The sequence below is a fragment of the Astyanax mexicanus genome, chromosome 5 (genome assembly GCF_023375975.1).
Source record: "Astyanax mexicanus isolate ESR-SI-001 chromosome 5, AstMex3_surface, whole genome shotgun sequence".
In the NCBI taxonomy this organism is placed as follows: domain Eukaryota; kingdom Metazoa; phylum Chordata; class Actinopteri; order Characiformes; family Acestrorhamphidae; genus Astyanax; species Astyanax mexicanus.
In genome coordinates this window covers 39,714,469-39,732,480 of record NC_064412.1, presented here as the reverse complement: position 1 = coordinate 39,732,480, position 18,012 = coordinate 39,714,469, and the positions used below count along the sequence as shown (strand labels likewise).

General features: G+C 36.0%; 1 protein-coding gene across 1 annotated transcript in view; it reads right to left on the bottom strand.

Annotated features, from left to right (window-relative positions):
• col5a2b (collagen, type V, alpha 2b) overlaps window positions 1-18,012 on the bottom strand; it is a 66,704-nt gene that overhangs the window by 42,450 nt on the left and 6,242 nt on the right. The window contains exons 2-5 of the mRNA XM_015605706.3: window positions 3,608-3,820; window positions 1,328-1,344; window positions 1,199-1,231; window positions 436-468 (exon numbers count right to left, since the gene is read on the bottom strand). Of these exons, the coding sequence (XP_015461192.3) occupies window positions 436-468; window positions 1,199-1,231; window positions 1,328-1,344; window positions 3,608-3,820 (296 nt within the window). The remainder of the gene's footprint in view (window positions 1-435; window positions 469-1,198; window positions 1,232-1,327; window positions 1,345-3,607; window positions 3,821-18,012) is intronic.

Below are 18,012 nucleotides of genomic sequence, written 5' to 3'. Positions count from 1 at the left end.
TTTAGAAAATATTAAAACAAAAAACAAAACAATAAAACATTAGACGAGTACAGAGCGTTAAAGTTTAAGGCAATTTAAGGCAAAAGTCTGTAAGTTTATTTGGAGTTGATTTGGAGACCTCTCTGGCGAGAATGTGTAATTGCACAAAGCATGTGGAAGAGTTATTTTAATGCAGGTCAATGTAAATATCTTGCTGTGTGAAATTTTGTGTTTCTGAGTATATATATGCAACACACCTACCAGACAACTCTGTTTATAGCATGAATATATAACACACAGCAGGAAGGTTTGTGCTAGAACACTGATACAAACTCAGGATACTACTGATTTCAATATAAAAGGAAACATATTAGGGACAGCTGCTTTAACATACAGGTATAGATGAAACGCTAATGAATAAAAAAACGCCTGAATAACAATCTGTAATCTTCTCACCATCGCTCCAGGTCGGCCAGGTAGTCCAACAATCTAAAAAAAAAACATAGATACAGTTCAAATGTGTAATAGATGGAGAATAGCAAATCTATATCACACCTTTAAACAAAACTTGTATGTACTTATCTATTTTCTACAATTTGTACTTAATTTCATAAAATATTAATGTGACTGTTGTTCCTTGCATTTAAAATGTTATGATAACTTGACCAATAGAAATGCTCCATTATTTCTTGGCATTTCATTGGGGTGTAAAAACATATTAATAAATCAAAGTATCACAATATTTTGTGCTGTAATATTGTATTGATTTATAAAAATTCACACAGTGTCAATCTTTAATTGTTAGTTATTATTATGTAAAGATTGTGTCAGACAGTGGTGGTTAATTAAGTGTTGTGTTAAAACCCGACCACTAGACAGCAGTGTTGTACTCATTAAAACCCACTTTTTTTATCTTTTTGGAAAACTTTTTTAATCAGGTTTATACAAAAAAAATCATAATGTGTTTTTTATAAAAAAAAAATATATATGACAGGTTTCGAAAAAAAATTATTTAAACAATTAAAAAATATTATTGTGCCTACAGTATCACAATATATTGTGATATATATATAATCATAATACCTGTTTTATGATATCTATCTGATCTCAAGAATACAATCATTTTCAACTAAATTTCATTAAATGTTAAAAATGTTTCCCTTCTCCTGTATAGTTGCCATTTCAAGTTATTTTAAGTAAAAAAAATAATTTTACTCACATAAGGAATATCACCTGGTTCACCTTTTTGTCCCTAAAAATCAAAAAGTATTTTATAGTAAAAAAGCATTAAAATTAGTGGAACAAATTATTTATGTAAAGTAAGATTAGAAATTTGGCATTTACATACCTTGAATTCTATCATCTCTGCAAAAAAAACAAGAAAATATAATTTAAAACATAATTTAAATAAAAGGCCATATAGCAACAATTACATTCATTAATCAATGAAATTAATCAAGTTACTAACTCTTCTAAAACAGCTCACTGCAGTGCCTGTGTACTGTTTGTGGTCAGTACACTAAATATGTATTACTCTTAACAAATATTCTAGTATGTAGTAAGTGTTGTCTTTGTGATATACTCCATAATGCAATTCAGGAGGTTTGTTCTGTAGTCTAATACATTTACAGATCATTCTATAATTGCAGGTACATTTCTCATCCCACATAAATCTGTTGATACTGTGCTGAGTTTTAAATGGAGAAAGGAGTTTTGGTCACAAAAGGTGGTAATTATTTAAACAGTAAAATGATAACAGAGTTGACTGGTGAATCAAAAAATAAAATATGGCATAAAGTTATCCAAAAGCAGTGTGTAAAACTGGTGGAGGAGAACATGCCAAGATGCTCAAAAAACTTTGATTAAAAACCAGGGTTATTCCACAAAATATTGATTTCTGAACTCCTAAAACTTGAAAATATGAACTTGTTTTTGTTGCATTATTTGAGGTCTGAAAGCTCTGCCATTTCTTATTTTCAGAAAATAAATGCTCTAAAGGAGAATACTTTTATTTGGAATTTGGGAGAAATGTGCCTGCAATTTCACTTTTAAATGTTTAAGATACTTGAGGAAATTTTAGGGATTCTTCAGGTTAAAACTCTGGAGGAACATCTTAACCCTTTCAGACCCTGCATCCATTATAATGGATATCATGTATTTTCTTTATTTTTATTGTTGTATTGCACATAACACTATTTGAGAGCTGTTGTCCATCAGAACAGATCATAAACCAGACAATAAATTATGTTATGTAATAACAAAAGTTTGGGAGAAGGACCACGCCCGAACTCTAGGTTCTAACTCCACCCCGTATCAATCAGCCGCCCTATAAATACCTCCCCTAACTAACTACCTCTCGTGATGAAAGTTCGCAACCCACCTCCTCCCCAACAACCCCCTTTATCTACTCTTCCACTTCTTATAAAATACAAGGGGGGGATATAACTGCACGCTTCTTCAAGCACGCAGTTTTTTCCCTGAGTTCCCTCCCCTTTTTCCTTCTTCTTTCTCTACTTCTTTAGGCGTGGTCCGCACTTAGCAAAAGGAGTTTAAAAACCGATGGAACAGCTACTTGACTTCGCCCACTGCACTGAAAAACAGCAGTACCAGAGCCATTAGGGCAAAGTAATTTTTTACTAATTAAATGTGGTTTAGAACGCTTTTTAATCAAGTTAAATTTTTTACTGTTTAGGGATGGTTCATGGAATAAAATGATCAATATGAAATATAAAATATATCACACAGGCTTCCGATGCAATAGAAATAAAAAAATCGATTAAATATTTTAGTTAATTGTTTTTTTTTTTGCTATGTATATTTTATAGTAGATTATTAGAGTCTTCTTTTCTGTGCATTACAGACAGAAAGCAGCATCCTTATTTTTTTTATCACTTGAGATAATTCAGGTCTAAAAGGGTTAAGGAGCTTTTAGGAAATAAAAAAAAAGTAATTGAGGGTTCTTCCACACTTTTAACCTGAAGAAAAAAAAAGTTTATCAACACTTTAAACAGGGAAACATAGGCCATACACTGAAGTTTGCACTGTACAGCTCTAGAAAAAATTAGGAGACAACTTCAGTTTCTGAATCAGTTTATCTGATTTTGCTATTTATAGGTACCTGTTTGAATAAAATGAACATCAGTTGTTTTATTCTATTAACTACAAACAACATTTCTTCAAAATTCCAAATAAAAATATTCTCATTTAGAGCATTTATTTGCAGAAAATGAGAAATGGTTGAAATAACAAAACTGATGAAGAGATTTCAGACCTCAAATAATGCAAAGAAAACAAGTTCAAATTCAATATTTGGTGGAATAACACAGTTTTTTTTACTACAGTTTTCATACATCTTGGCATGTTCTCCTCCACCAGTCTTACACACTGATTTTGGATAACTTTATGCCTTTACTCTTGGTGCAAAAATTAAAGCAGTTCAGCTTGGTTTGATGGCTTGTGAACATCCATCTCTTCCTCTTGATTATATTTCAGAGGTTTTCTCTGAATTTAGGTTTATTTTTTTCCAGAGCTGTTTATACTGATTCAGAACAGTACTCTATTCAAGACATCTGGCTTTTAAAATTAAACCCAATGCTGCCCTCTAGAGAACACCTGGAGCGCTGCTCACCGATGCGTCCCTGAGCGCTGGCGAATTTCTCACACACAGGGCAGCACTCCCCCTCAGGAATGTGGAGCTGCTCACAGCCCTTCAGCTCCTCACAGCGGATCTCCTCACAGAACACCCGGCCCTTATCACACACACACAGCCGACACGGCTCCGGCTTCCAGATATCATTGTCCAAATACGTCACGTCCCCCTCCTTACAGCTGTTCTTATCATCTGAGAGAGGAAGAGGAGAAAAGGATGATTAGATACAGGTCAGAAGATTAAGTCTCTATACTTTCAGTACTGTGCAAAAGTTTTGGGCATAAACATAAACATAAATACAGTAAAAAGTAACAAGAATTTCTAATTTTTAGGTAAGTATTTTGTATCCTGAGAAAAGCTGAAGAACAAAGTGTAGTTTCACATTTCTCCTGGATGCTCCTCAGCCAGCATGTGTATATGTTCAGCATATATATCAGCAGCTCACCTGATTTAACATCAGTTAAAGATTTGATTTACCAAACCAGGTGTTGATATGATGAGAACTAGAAATAACTCTATTAAACTCAGATTAGGAGGAGACATTAGGAGATGTTTTAAAGGAAAAAATGCTGTTTGTATTTATTGTAATACTAGTGTTTTACTGAGCTAATAAACACTTACTTCACAGATAAGAAGCTTTTTCTTTACTGAAATTCCCACAGGTGCCTAAAACATTTGTACAATACTGTATCTCTATTCACATTCTTTTGGTGCTGGGAGGTTCATCAAACGAATTCAGTTAACTACTGTTTTAATGCATTTTTAATGGAGTAATGGAGATCGTACATCTTTACATGTAAAAGCTGCTAGAGGAAATCTCCATAAATGGTCATTTGTCTCTGTGGAAAATCTGTTAATTTTTTTTATGCAATTATTTTCATATTTCACACTTTTCCATAATCTAAAATATAAAGTTTAATAATTTTGTATATATATATATTTGTACCTTGTTCAATATAAAAACAATAATAAACTTATTTCTTAACATTGTCCAAGGTCAAATAGGTAGCAATTGCATTTGATGACAATTCACTATACAGTACATCCAAACACCATAGAAAACATGTCCACATCTAGAGGTTCCTCAGTTTGTGAGAAACAAATACTAATAAACAATATAATAGCACTGCTTTTTTTTAAAGATTCCCAGTAGGGGTGGGCAATATTATATTGTATAAAATATATCGTGACACAGAAATATCATGATATTAAAAATCCATATCGTGATAATAGGGCTGTTCTGTCTTAAAAGTAGTCTATTATTTACTGTGAAGCTTTAGGTGTATTTATTGTATAATTGTTTTAGTTTGCAGTTTATATGCATGCACTAAATATTCTGCAAAATTATTTGCTGCTTTATATTATTTTATGCTATACTATTTATTTTGTCACATTATGATTATACTGTTATACTATTATACTATATTCCTGAAATTAATGAATTATTTTAGTTTTTCTATATCGCCAAGTATATCGTTATCGCAAAAATACCCTGAAATATCGTAATATTATTTTAGAGCCATATTGCCCACCCCTAGTTTCCAGTTAAACTTTCATACTTGGAACAATACACTTCCAAGACTATAGTTTAAATGGAACACAGAATAATGTTTTTCATGCATGATTACTGTGCATTTGCTTAAAATATCTGGATAAATTAGAGTAATTAGTAATACACGGTATATGCAGGTAGGTAAGATTTAGTTTAAGACTTTTTAAAACTTTTTAATACCACTTAGAAACATAATTACTCCATTTTTGCAATAACAATAAAAAAGACTCAACTTTGTGATTCCTGTATTTTCTCTCAAATCAATATTTCAAACAAACAAAAAATTAATTTTATTTTTTAATTTTCATTTATATCTTATAAGGTATAGTTAATTTTTCAAGCCTCAGTTAGCACCTTCTATAATCTTATATTTCTTCCTGTACCACCCCTATTAATGTTGTTTGTTTATTCTGTGTTGTGTAACTTCTACTGGCGGCTAGTATCTATAATAATAAATATTCCTGAAAATAGCACCCCCTCTAAGTCATAAATAACAATAATTTGTCTCGCTTAGTGCAGTCTGACATTAAATCAGCAAGCTAAAGTGCACATCAAATTTGAAAATCGTGAAAATGCAATCAACAAAAATAAAAACAACATTTATATTTACTGTTTGTGGCATATAAGACATTTTGAGACAAATTAAGGGATTTTGTTTAGCTAAACAAATGTAAGACTTTTTTATCTGCAGATATATAAAATAATGTGAATATGAAATCTCAATTACATGTTTGTGCTTCATGTAATCTAAGAAAACATGTAATATTCCATGTAGTGTATAATCATTATATCCTAGTTTATTACTATAGTCCTAGTGTAGATATGATGAAAGGGGGGATAAATACGGAAGGTCAAATTGTTTTAGAATGAGAATCTGAGTCTGACACCGCAGACTGACCACAAGAGGGCAGACAGGAATCACGCAGACTGACTCATCTACTGACTCATCGGCTGATTCACCTGTAAGTAGGATACACTGAGGATTAAGGTTGAAAAAGGTGGTCTATAATCCGGGATTAAGTTAAATATCCTCCTTCAGTGGAACTACTAATCTTACTTCTTACACATGTTCCCACTCAGAAAAAACTATTACAGAATATAGAGATAAAGGCTGTTCTCCTGGAGCTCCTGAGCAGTTTAATGAAAGGATCTGGCAGATTATTAGGAATATCTAAAGGCTCATGCAGTTCTCAACTCATCTATTACATCACTCTAACAACTGCAAGCTATATGCAATATATGAAACCTTTTCATACACAAAAAATAGAGAGAAAAAGAGCAAAACCTGCCTTAATATTATAAAAGTAACACATATCTACAAGCATACGCAGTCCAGTCAAAATATTATGACCCTCTCCTTGATGTAGGCTGAGAAACAGAAGCACAACAGTCTGTAATTATAGAACTACAATTGTTCTATATGCTTAGTGAAAATGAAAAAACAGACATTGACTAGAGAAACAAGGAGGTGGCCATAATTTTCAGACAGGAATGTGCCTATGTAGGTTAAATTCTGTGTATTTTGTTAAAAAAATAAAATTAAATCTAAAAGTCTAACCAAGTAATCCTGTTAATTTTACATACAATTTAAATATTAATGCAGATTTAGAGAATCAAGGAGAGCAACAACCAACTAGAAAGGGAAAGTTCGATAACAAACTTTAAGTTGGCTTAAAAAGTCACTAATAACATTGAAAATTTTAAATGTTGCTAAGTCCAAAAAAAATTGAGCTAAAATGGAATGCTGCTGAAATGCTAATACATTTTTTCTTATATAGCAGAATATATATATATTTGGATAAAAGCTAAAGTTCAAAGTCTTTTGGCTAAACTATGGCTAAAAGAGCAGTGTACAAACACCTTTGGATACGTGGTTGCTATGGAGGCCGAGGTCATTGCTAAGGGGGTGTTATGGTGTTGCTATGATTTACCGAGTGGTTTTTAAGGTGTTAAGTTTTTGCTACAGAATTCCAGGTGTTTGCTAAGATTTTGCTGAGCTGTTGCTAGTTGGTTGCTATCATACCTGTGGCCATTGCTCAGGTGTTGCTAGGCAATTGGTAAGGTATTACAGGTGGTTTTTAAGGTGTTAGCTAATTATTCCAAGGGGTTGCTAAGGTGTTGATAGGCAGTTGCTAAGCAGTTGCTATCATATCTAAAATGATTGGCAAGGTGTTGCTAGTGTGTTCCAGATGGTTGTTAAGTGGTTGCTAGGTAGTTGCTATGGTGTTGCTATGGTTTACGTGTTGGTTGCTATGTAGTTTCTAAGTGGTTGCAAGGTAGTTGCTAAAATGTTGCTAGGTGGTTGCTAGGGTGTTGCTATGGTGTCCGTGGTGATTGCTAAGGTGTTGCTAAGCGGTTGCTAGGTTACTTTTCAAGCCAACTTAATTATTTTGTTATTGAGATCTGATTAACCAAAAGTGCACTGAAACGCACTGAAATTATTTAACCACAGGCCCAACCCTTTCTCAATAACAGTTAAAAACAAATGAGCAGCAAGCACTAGTATTTCCCTGTTTGCATTGTGCATGCTTTTTGTATTACATTGTGTCAAAAGAGGAGAATAATAAAACTAAACAAAAAAAAAACTAAAAAGTAAATTTATCTTCTTATATAAAAATAGTGTAGCTGGGAGCAGTCCTATGTGATGTCACAGTTTTAAATGAGAGTCCAAGAGAGCATAAGAAAAGACAAGAAACAACCATATTCCCCTTACTTGTGATGAGACACAGATTGAAATCAGCTTTTGTATTTAACCAATCCATGCAGTAAACACACAATTACACCTAATACACACACAACACACACACAGACACACACAACACACACACACACTGTACTATACCCTCCGTCCCAAATAGCACACTTACAGCCCTGCAGTCCTCACAACCCACAAGGCCACAGAGTGTCCGATTTTTCATATTGGCACTCAAAGGAGGTTTAAATGTCTCCTTAGTAAATTCATCAGCAAGGTCTGCTAGAAAGCATATTCATCTGTGGCCTATTACCCACAATTCCCTTTTAACTGCCGCTGAGACCAGTCAAAGTGCATGGGTTCTTTCTAAGCTTTATTAGCATCACAGGTGAGAAGAAAATATTAAAGTGTGATTTAAAGGCATATTATTTAAAGATATGTTTCCTAAAACTGCCTGTTATTAAACATCTATTAATCTGTTCCACTTAAACTTGGCATTCTAAAGGCTAGTGTAAAGGTGTAGGAGTGAATTGCCCTGGTGAGTGCTGGTGAGGTGTGGGTAGTGTTCGCAGCAGAGAAAAAAAAAATACCCCAAGCAAGATGAAGATTACTTTTTTTTCTTTTATTCGCTAACATAGGTCTAAACTAACTAGGAAGATTAAAGTGGACTGAACTAGTAGCAGTCCTTCCCCCCATTAAATTGAACACGCCTGGTGCTTGTTCCCTTAATTATGTATCTGATTGGCTGGCTGGCCTCCTTAACTGTGTATGTTGCTGACATCGCCTAAGACTTAGACAAGGCCACAGGGCTTAGGGTATCACTAATAAATAATTTATATGTCTGAGGCAGTGGTCAGCCCAAGCAACAGTGAGGGCCAGAGAGGAGGGTTAAGGGGGCCTGGGGGCCCAACAGTGGTAGCTTTACACTGGAAAAGTGTTAAATCAACACTGTTAGTGTAAAATCAACACTGATTAGTGTTAAACTTTACACTCTCAGTGTTGATTTAACACTAACAGTGTTGATTTAACACTGCCAAATTTCCTGTGTACCAAGCCTGGGTATCAAATCCACAACCCTGTCATCAGTCACCCAGTGTTCTAATTGCTGAACCACTACTGGTCTAGTGTCACTGAGGTTGAATCTGAGTTGGATCATAATTGGTTCAATACCTTTGTTCTTCCATTGTTGCTCAGTTTAATTACCAATGGTAGTCAGTGCACTTGTCCTGGAGCTTGTAAATATATTCACGCCGATGTGCATGGTGGTATTGAAATGAGGTGTGTTCATTTCTGGAATGTTGCTATCTTGGCAAAAGAAAACGCAGGTGCACCACTGACTGAAATCAACCTAGGCAGACGTTAATCGTCAGACATTCATTGCTATCTTTGCAGTGAATTGTCAACAGGTGCAGGTCCAGCATGTGTAACCCACCCCCTGCTTTTTCGTGCCCATGGACATGCTGCAGTGCACACAGAGCATGCCTTTTGGCAGCTATGCAAACATTTACATCAACAATAAACAGAATGAACGAGCGTGAACGGGCAGGTCAGTTTTCTCTGCTGAGAAGCTGTGCCCCTGAAATAGCAATCCGCCAATGTCAGAATGCACCTGGCTCTAAAAGGGAATAGCAAGTGACAAGTCACCCATGATTAGTTATGAGAATTAGTTCATGCCGTTTGCGTGTTTTGATCCATGCAAAGCGCACTTTTCCTGATACTGCTATAACAAAGACATACTGACACGCCAGGGCCATTTGTGTTGGATTTGAGAAGCACCAAGTTCATTTTATGTTGTAATCATAATCTACAATCTATAAAAGCCACCAACTCTATTTGTTTTATTTTTAACATAATGTGAATTTGTCAGTTGTCCTTAATATTGTTTCAGAATATCATGACAAATGCAATAAAAGAAATGTTCCAAAATTAAAATAAAATCTTTGAAAATTTAGTTTTTCCTCTTCTGAAAAGCTGCCAAAAGATGTTTCTTTGAAGGCAATGAAGGCAATTATTCATACTGACGTTTTTTGAAAAGTGCTAAACATACACATCTATCAGAATTATGTGTATGTGCCATGGTGCACCATTAAACCTGGCAACCTGTCTAGTCCATGGGCTCACCTATGCCCACCTGACAGAGTGGGAGTCTGAGGAAAGTAATCCAGGGTTGTCTGCACTTTATGTCTCTCATCCCTCCGTCTTTAAATCTGAGCCTAAATCACCCACTACACCCTGTAATTACCGTCTGCAGCTGGAGAGGCAGTCTTACTGGTATTTCAGGACAGCGTGCGCCCTATAGAAAACCACATCAAGACTTTCGGCCCAATCAGAACATCAGCCCCCCTTAGAGAACCACATCAAGGCGTCGGCCCGTTCAGAACAGCACTAAGCCTAAGCCGTACTTTAAAGGGGCTCACCAAGAGGGGGCAGGCTAGAGCCAGGCGTATGATCCAGGCGTGTGATTATCTTACATCACTCTGCAGACAGTCTGAAGTGCTTACTGTGGAGATTACTGTACAAGTATAGAGGTCTGTAATAAGAGTTCTGAGTAATATCCTCATTGAGTGAGTTCAGAGCAGAGACAATCAAAGCCTCAGGCTAGCCACACATCTTTAAATTTGTGTTTATTCAGTTGGTAAACGCTTTTAACCAAATTATTAAACAGTATAGGCCAGGCTGATATACAGTACTCTGTAGGTTCTTGAACTTCCCTTTAATAACTAAACTAGTAAAGCAAATGTCAAATTCAGTAGATCAATAAGAACGAATACACAGTCCAGTCCAGAATATTATGACCACCGTCCTGTTACATTCACGTAGACATGTACACAAGTACTAGAGACCCAGACTTGAGTAAAACTACAAGTGATCTATTAAAAAAGTCACTTGAGTAGAAGCTGTTCTTTAAGCACCACACTGGAAGTACTAAAGCAGGGGTGCCCAATATGTTTATCGCGTTTCACCAGTCGATCGCACAGTGCACGTTGGTACATTGCGTCTCCTTTTAATTTATATTACATTTAAACTGTTTATGGTGGTGGGCAGGTCAGTGTTTTAACATGAAAGCTAATGCACTGCTGCTCTATATTACCATAGCTACGCCCACCCCATAATACCACAGCCTGCATGAAGCACCATTTTCCTCCCCGAATCATCTAACTTTCTGTTTATGCAAAGCCACATCCCACGCTGCATTTTTTTTTTTATTGACTCATAAGATGAGTGAAGGACCTAGCAAGAACTCACCACTTTCATGTGGAGTCGTAGGTGGACTATTTTTATGATGGCAAATACATCAATACAAATACGATTTGCCAAGTAGTCATCGCACTTCCCATAAAGGGTAATGTTGAAAGGCATTTCCAAACAGTGAACACAAGGTACTACAATGGATTTCCACCCAAAAGTGAGCTTAGGGGGAGAAAAGTAAAAGAACTGAAATCGTAGCTATGTGCTTAGAAGTCTATCTTTACGAAGCCCAGCTTAAGAATTGGAATCAGCAGCTACTGTCCAACAGCTACTGACCAATTGGTGTATATCATCAGAATTTAACTACTGTAGTACTGAAAGTAAAAGTACAGTACTGTGTTATGTAGTTATTTCAGAAAGCAGTGGAAAGTTCTCAGAGGGAGCAGAACAAGAGCAGCGAGGTCTTCTTATAAGATCAGCTTGATCTCTTGACTCACTCAGTGATTAGGAGCTTCATTAAACCTGGTGACAGTGCAAAGAATCTACCGTTCTAGCTTTAGCGATAATGTGGGTTTTTATAAGTGTAATGAATAATAATGCAGCACATAAAGAATATATCTGAGAAAAGGTATTAAAATAATTAGTGAAGTAAAAGTAGAAATAGGAGAATATATAATGCTCCAGTAGATACAGATACAGCATTTTAGTATTTAAATACAGTTGTGAAATAGTTCTTTTTCGTTACTACACATCTTTGAATTCACTGTGCATCTTCTCAGCAGCTATTATTTAAGTGGTGGGACTTTTTTTTAGTACTGTAATGGTGAAGGTGTTCTAAAGACCACAGTGACACTGCTGTACTGAGAACGGCCTACCAACCCGAAATATCCAGCCAATAGCATCCTGTGGGCGGTGACCTTTGGGCTGCGTCCTGTGAGCACTGATGAAGGACTAGTCTCTTTTAGACTTCACATCTACAAAGTGGAGCAGCTAGGTAGGAGTGTCTACTAGAGTGAACAGTGAGTGAACACAGTGTTTAAAAACTCCAGCAGCACTGCTGTATCTGATCCAGCTGTACCATTAGCACAACACACACACACATACACCACCATGCTAGTATCTCTACAGTGCTGAGAATAACGACCCAACACCCAAATAATAGCTGCTCTGTGGTGGTCTCTCCTTTGGTGTTCTGGCTATTGTAGAACAAGGTGAAAGAAGGATGTAATAAAGTATGCAGAGAAACAGATAAAAGACCAAAACGGACAGTGATAGAAGAATCATGAGGGTGGTCATAATATTTTGACTGCACTGTGTATAAAACGTGCTGCATAAGACACACTAAGGCCTGGTGAAAGTGAGCCTGTGGCCTTTTGTTCAGAGATTATAGCACTCTCACCACCAGCATCCTGCTGCCAGAAGCGTATAATTCATGGTTTCATAAAAAAGGCAGAAGATGACAGCCTGCCGTTCTGCGTGTCTCGTTTTAAACACATTGTCTGTGATTCCAGGGATCATCGCCAGGCACTGATAACTCTCTGACTGACGCTCTGGCACGCACAGATGACAGATCACAGAATAAATCAGGGTGATTATATGGCACGCTCGTCTCAGCACAAGTTCAAGGGAGGGTTTTGCTGTCATCAAACAATAATGCACACAGCTGCGCCAGAAAGTGCTTTTGTTGCTGGATTGTTGGAACAGGGAGCTGTGTGGGTTTTACTAACAAACGTGGGCTTGTTTATCAGTGATTATGTTCTTAGCATTTCTGTCTTGTATTGTAAAATCCCAGAATTCAGAGGAGCTCCGCAGGAGGAAGAGCTTTCTCTTATAAAGCGCACCAACTTTGGAATAACCTTCCTGAATATGTTTGGGGCTCAGACACAGTCTCAATCTTTAAGTATACACTGTAAAACTTAACAAGTTAAATAAACTCTTAAAGTTAAATTGTCTTAAACCATTTAAGTTTAATAACTCAAACAATTTGAGTATAAATTATTTTTTTAATGAGTGTGAATAATGCATATAATCATTGTTATATAAATTTGAGTAAATCAAGTGACTTGTACTAGCCTTGTTCACAGTGTAATTGTTAGTTTATTTAAGTATTTTGGACTCATGTTCACTGTTAAGTCTACTCAAATCATTTTAAGTAATTGATTGCCTTAAATGAATTAAGTTTTCAAAACTCATTTTTTAGTTAATTTTAATAACTAAAAATAACTAATAACTGTGTGGAGTTGAACAAACGTTAATTCTGAAAATGATTCATTCACATAAATTAGCTATTGAGTGAACAGTATTGAGAGCACAACCAATAGAGAGTTAGCAGCTCAGAAAAATGATGCTTGTTCTTACAGCCTAAAACAACACAGAGGCCAAGCAGTTATTCATGATAAATGAGCCACAAGTTTACCTAAAGTAACCCGTGGGGAATCACTACACACTCATGGTGAGTGTTAGTCAGTAACTGGGGGACACACCTAGTATGCAAATAGATTTTGCCAGAAGCCAATGGAAAAGAAGCTGTTGATATGATAACAGACAAAACTCAGTTTGGATTAACTCAAGATCTCCATTTGGATGTATATAATAGTTGTGCCAACTCATTAAAATTAAGTATGTCTGCCTTAACAGAAATGCATTACACCTTAATGCAACTTAAATTCACTCCAGCAAATCAAGTTGAGTTAACTCATTTACAACTATTAAAGTAAGTAAATAGGCTGTATTTATAAGTTTTATAAAAACTTCCTATCAAACAACATCAACTTATTTCATTTGAGGAAACTGATTGCCTTAAATTATTTAAGTTACACTAACTCAAATCAAACACTTAAAACAAACACTTTTTACAGAGCAGGTAGAAATGCAATGTTTAAGTTAGTTTGACTTTATCAGCATATATGATGACAAGTTTCTGTAATATTTAAGTTATGTGAACTTAATTAGTTCAGTAAGAAATGCAGTTTTTACAGTGTAGACTGAAAGCGTAATTGTTTAGTTTAGCTTTTGGTAATTAATGTTTCTCCCTTTAGATAAGGTCGCAGATCCAGGGGTTCATGGACAGAGGGAATTGTGGGTAAACTGAGATGCTAGCGCTGTTGTTCTCCCACTGCACAGGTTTGTGCACGGTGGAGTGAGTGGATGCCAGTGTTTCAGTCGATGTTACCTTCTGGCTCTCTGCTTTTAGTTAGGCTGTTTTATTCAGATCTGCTGGAGTCATTAGCCACACTCTGATAACATTTTATATTCTCTGTTTTACATAAATCCAGTTAAAACTAATTCCATCTCTCTGCCTTCCTGAGTTACTGACTGCCCACCTGTCTGACCAGATACCAGTGGATGTTGGACCCTCAGGATCTCATGTCTCCTGTCCTGCCAGACTGATGGAAGTTTCTGAAGTCAGCCTTCCTCATCACCTACCACAGATCAGCTGCCCATCTTCAAGTTTATTCCACATGCTTCTGACTAAATGTTCACTCTCCACTACTGATTGCATCGAAGTTTAAATAAATTCTAACTGCTTCAATTAGTGGCGCTGCCTTACTCCTGAATATATAAGATCTGTGTGGCTGTATGAAGATTAAAAAATCATTTTAAAGCTGTCTGACCAGTGGTAGGATGGTCCCCCGCCCATTATATGTGAGTCTTTGTCCTCTCAAGGTTTCTTCCTCCTCCTCCTCCAGCTCTGAGGTAGTTTTACCTTGCCTCTGCCCTCACTGGGGGTTCTGTATTATATGTTCAGTGTTATGTCTGATTCTTTGTTCTGTAAATCTGCTTTGTGACAACATTAGTTGCAAAAAGCATTATATAAATAAATTGGTTTGATTTGATTTGATAAAATTATCATTTCTGAATGTAAAATGTTGGATTTAACAGCCAGGTGTTAACAAGATGAGATGTGCCCACAGACTCGGCCTACTTATGATGTCCAATGTTGCCTACAATACAGTAAGATCTCAACAAAGTATAAATACATCTAAACAATGTTCTATTACAAAGATAACATGTGCCAATTTAGCCAATAAACCCTCCCACTCATCATGATTCTCCCTTCATTATAACATTTCCAACATTATGAGGATGAGGACAAATACACTAGGGCTGCAACTAACAACTATTTTAGTAGTCAAGTAATCTGCTGATATATATATTTTTTTTGATCAGTCACGATTATTTTTTGCCATGTCCTCTATTTGCACTTTTTAGTGGTGAAGCTCCTCATTCAATGCACATTTTACTGCACATTCACTGTTAAACGTTTAGAGTCCAAGACCATTTGTGCATTTGTGGATAATTTTATGCCTTTACTCCTGGTGCAAAAAAATTTGAACAGTTCAGCTTGATTTGATGGCTTGTGATCATCCATCTTCCTCTTGACTATATTCTAGAGATATTCAAATAACAAATCAAAGAAACTAATCATGCTGTCTTATTTTTTTCTAGAGCTGTATATTATATAGTTACTATACAAATTTTAATATAGTGTACAGAATACAGTATTCCCCTAACACTTAGCCAGCTACTCTATCTAGCGTTAGTAATGTTAATAAAGGAGTTACTCCTGTTTAAACCCACCTTATCAAGCTTTCTGCAGTAGTTTAACCCACCACAAGTAATATAGGAGTCAGTGTTTAAACTGTGCAGTGAGCAGAACCGCCGTTATTTCACCATATCCAGACTAGATATGCATATATGTAAGTTCTGAACTTCTGTTCCTCTGTTCTTTCTTTCTGTTCTTTCTGGTGCAAGGTCCAAATTTCCCATTATCAGTTGAACAAGGAACCCCAGGGTCCTGTGGGGACCCAATCAGCACTGCAACAACATTTAGAATAAGGATCATATGATTTGACAAGATCAGATCAATTATTTGATCCTCCCATCACTAATTTTCATTGTTCAGCTTTAATGTGAACAGTAAAAACAAGACCTTAAGAATGATCATAAGTCTTGTTGTTAAATTCATACATTAGTCTGATTTAGCAACACAGTTGTGTCGCACTCTGTAGTTATTTATTATAAGCACCCTTATAATAAATAACTACAGAGTGCGACACAACTGTGTCTGTTTTAACAGCCAATAACTAAACCAGTGGATCAAGATGGTGGTAGATGTAGGCAAATTTTAATAGATCAGGTTTTTGCTACTTTAAACCTGACCTAGATCTACTACTGTGTTCATGCTGAGTGTTTTCTGACCTCCCCTAGAAGAAAACAACTGGCACACTCACAGGCCACAACAGTGAGGATCATTCTCAGACAATAACAGGACAGTTTGTATCCAGTGCTTTGACTGAATTTGATCCACTTTTTTTCCAGACAGTTTTCTGCTCTGTGGAGAATTAAACTCCCACTGCATCTTTTCTATGAGAAAATCATTATCTTTTTCTTAAATTACAGCACTCAATTATAAATTCCCAATACTATAAAACTATAAAAGGTATTTCATGTCATGATAACATTATTTTTCTATTGAACTAACCTAGATGTCACAACTTCAACTGGAACACCCCAACAGGTCAGATTTCTTGGAGTTCAGAATCCAAAATGGCTGCCCTGCGCATCAACAATACACACAGTACTGTCTAACTTCTCTCTGTGGGCATGTTTCCACGTTGTTTAGATGTGCAAAATACCATATAATGTGTTATCAATCAGGTTCTCTAAAAATGACAACCTGGGACATAAAATACAAATGGTTAGATTTCCAATATAATACCAGTTTAATACAATGATTGTTATGGTTGTGGTAAACTCCAGAGTCCTCAGCATTTTTAAACTTTTTTTATTGGAAATGCTTTAAAATAATGTCCAATTGTTCTGTAGTTGAAATGTTAACTGTGAGGCACCTAAGAAGGTGCTACAAATTGTTCTTTTAAAGATAATGAAAAAAGACATTTTGGTTCCAAAATAATCCATTTTGTAAAAGAGTTAAAAGAGTATAAAGATTCTGGAAAGTAAACTGGTAAAGATTCTTTATGCACACTTCTTAAAACATTAAACATCTTCTTCACACAATATTTCTTTAGAAAATTGTTGTTTCTGGACCTAAAAGTGGTACTTCCATAGATTAAGATTAAAGAATCCAGAAATATATAGCACTAAAAGCCGAAATCCAACTAAAATATAAGCCAGGCACCTGCTATAGCAGTCCTGAATATATCTGAAACAGCATCTTTTTCGAGGCAAAGAAAAAAGGAAAAACTGTAAGTACCAATTTAGTGGGAGAGCACAGACGTTATTTTAGGGAAACCACAGAGCCCTCTATTATACGTTCAGCTTAACTTCTGCTCTGTGGGCAAGTTTTATTTCTGTCAGAAACAGAAGACACACCCTATGTCTGGAGCTCAACATAAATATCTTCACCATTATAAAGCATACATTAAATACTGTACCTCCAAATTCATACTGAACAGAAGTGGATTTCATTTATAGAAAACTCAGTAATCATACCTATCAGAGTCTTAAATGGACCTGACTGGTCTCTGGTCTCTCTGTATTATAAGTGACACTGTCACACAGTTTATTGAGGGCGATTATTGACTGTTTCCTGCCGATAAAACGTAACAAGCTGGATCACGAGAGGGTTGTGACGTTTTTCTGGTGAGTGAAATTACTGCAAGAGGTCACACACAACGTGCTGAGCTCATCACTGATTTCACACCACAGCCAGCACAGTTCAGCTTTGATTTTTCCCTCCGACAACCATGTGAAGACCAAAAGTGATAAGGCACTGTCTAAAAGTGCACCCCACACCATAATACCAGGGCAGACCAGATTTGCTGTAGGGGTGGAGTGTTGATAGTGGGTCAAATAGAATCCCACACATTTTCAATCAAGGATAGGTCTGGTGATGCAGCTGACCATGGCATAGCATTTGTGTCTTCAAGGCAAGCCTTTGAGATGGGCTTTGGGCATTAGGACTTGTAGGACTTGAATTATCAAAAT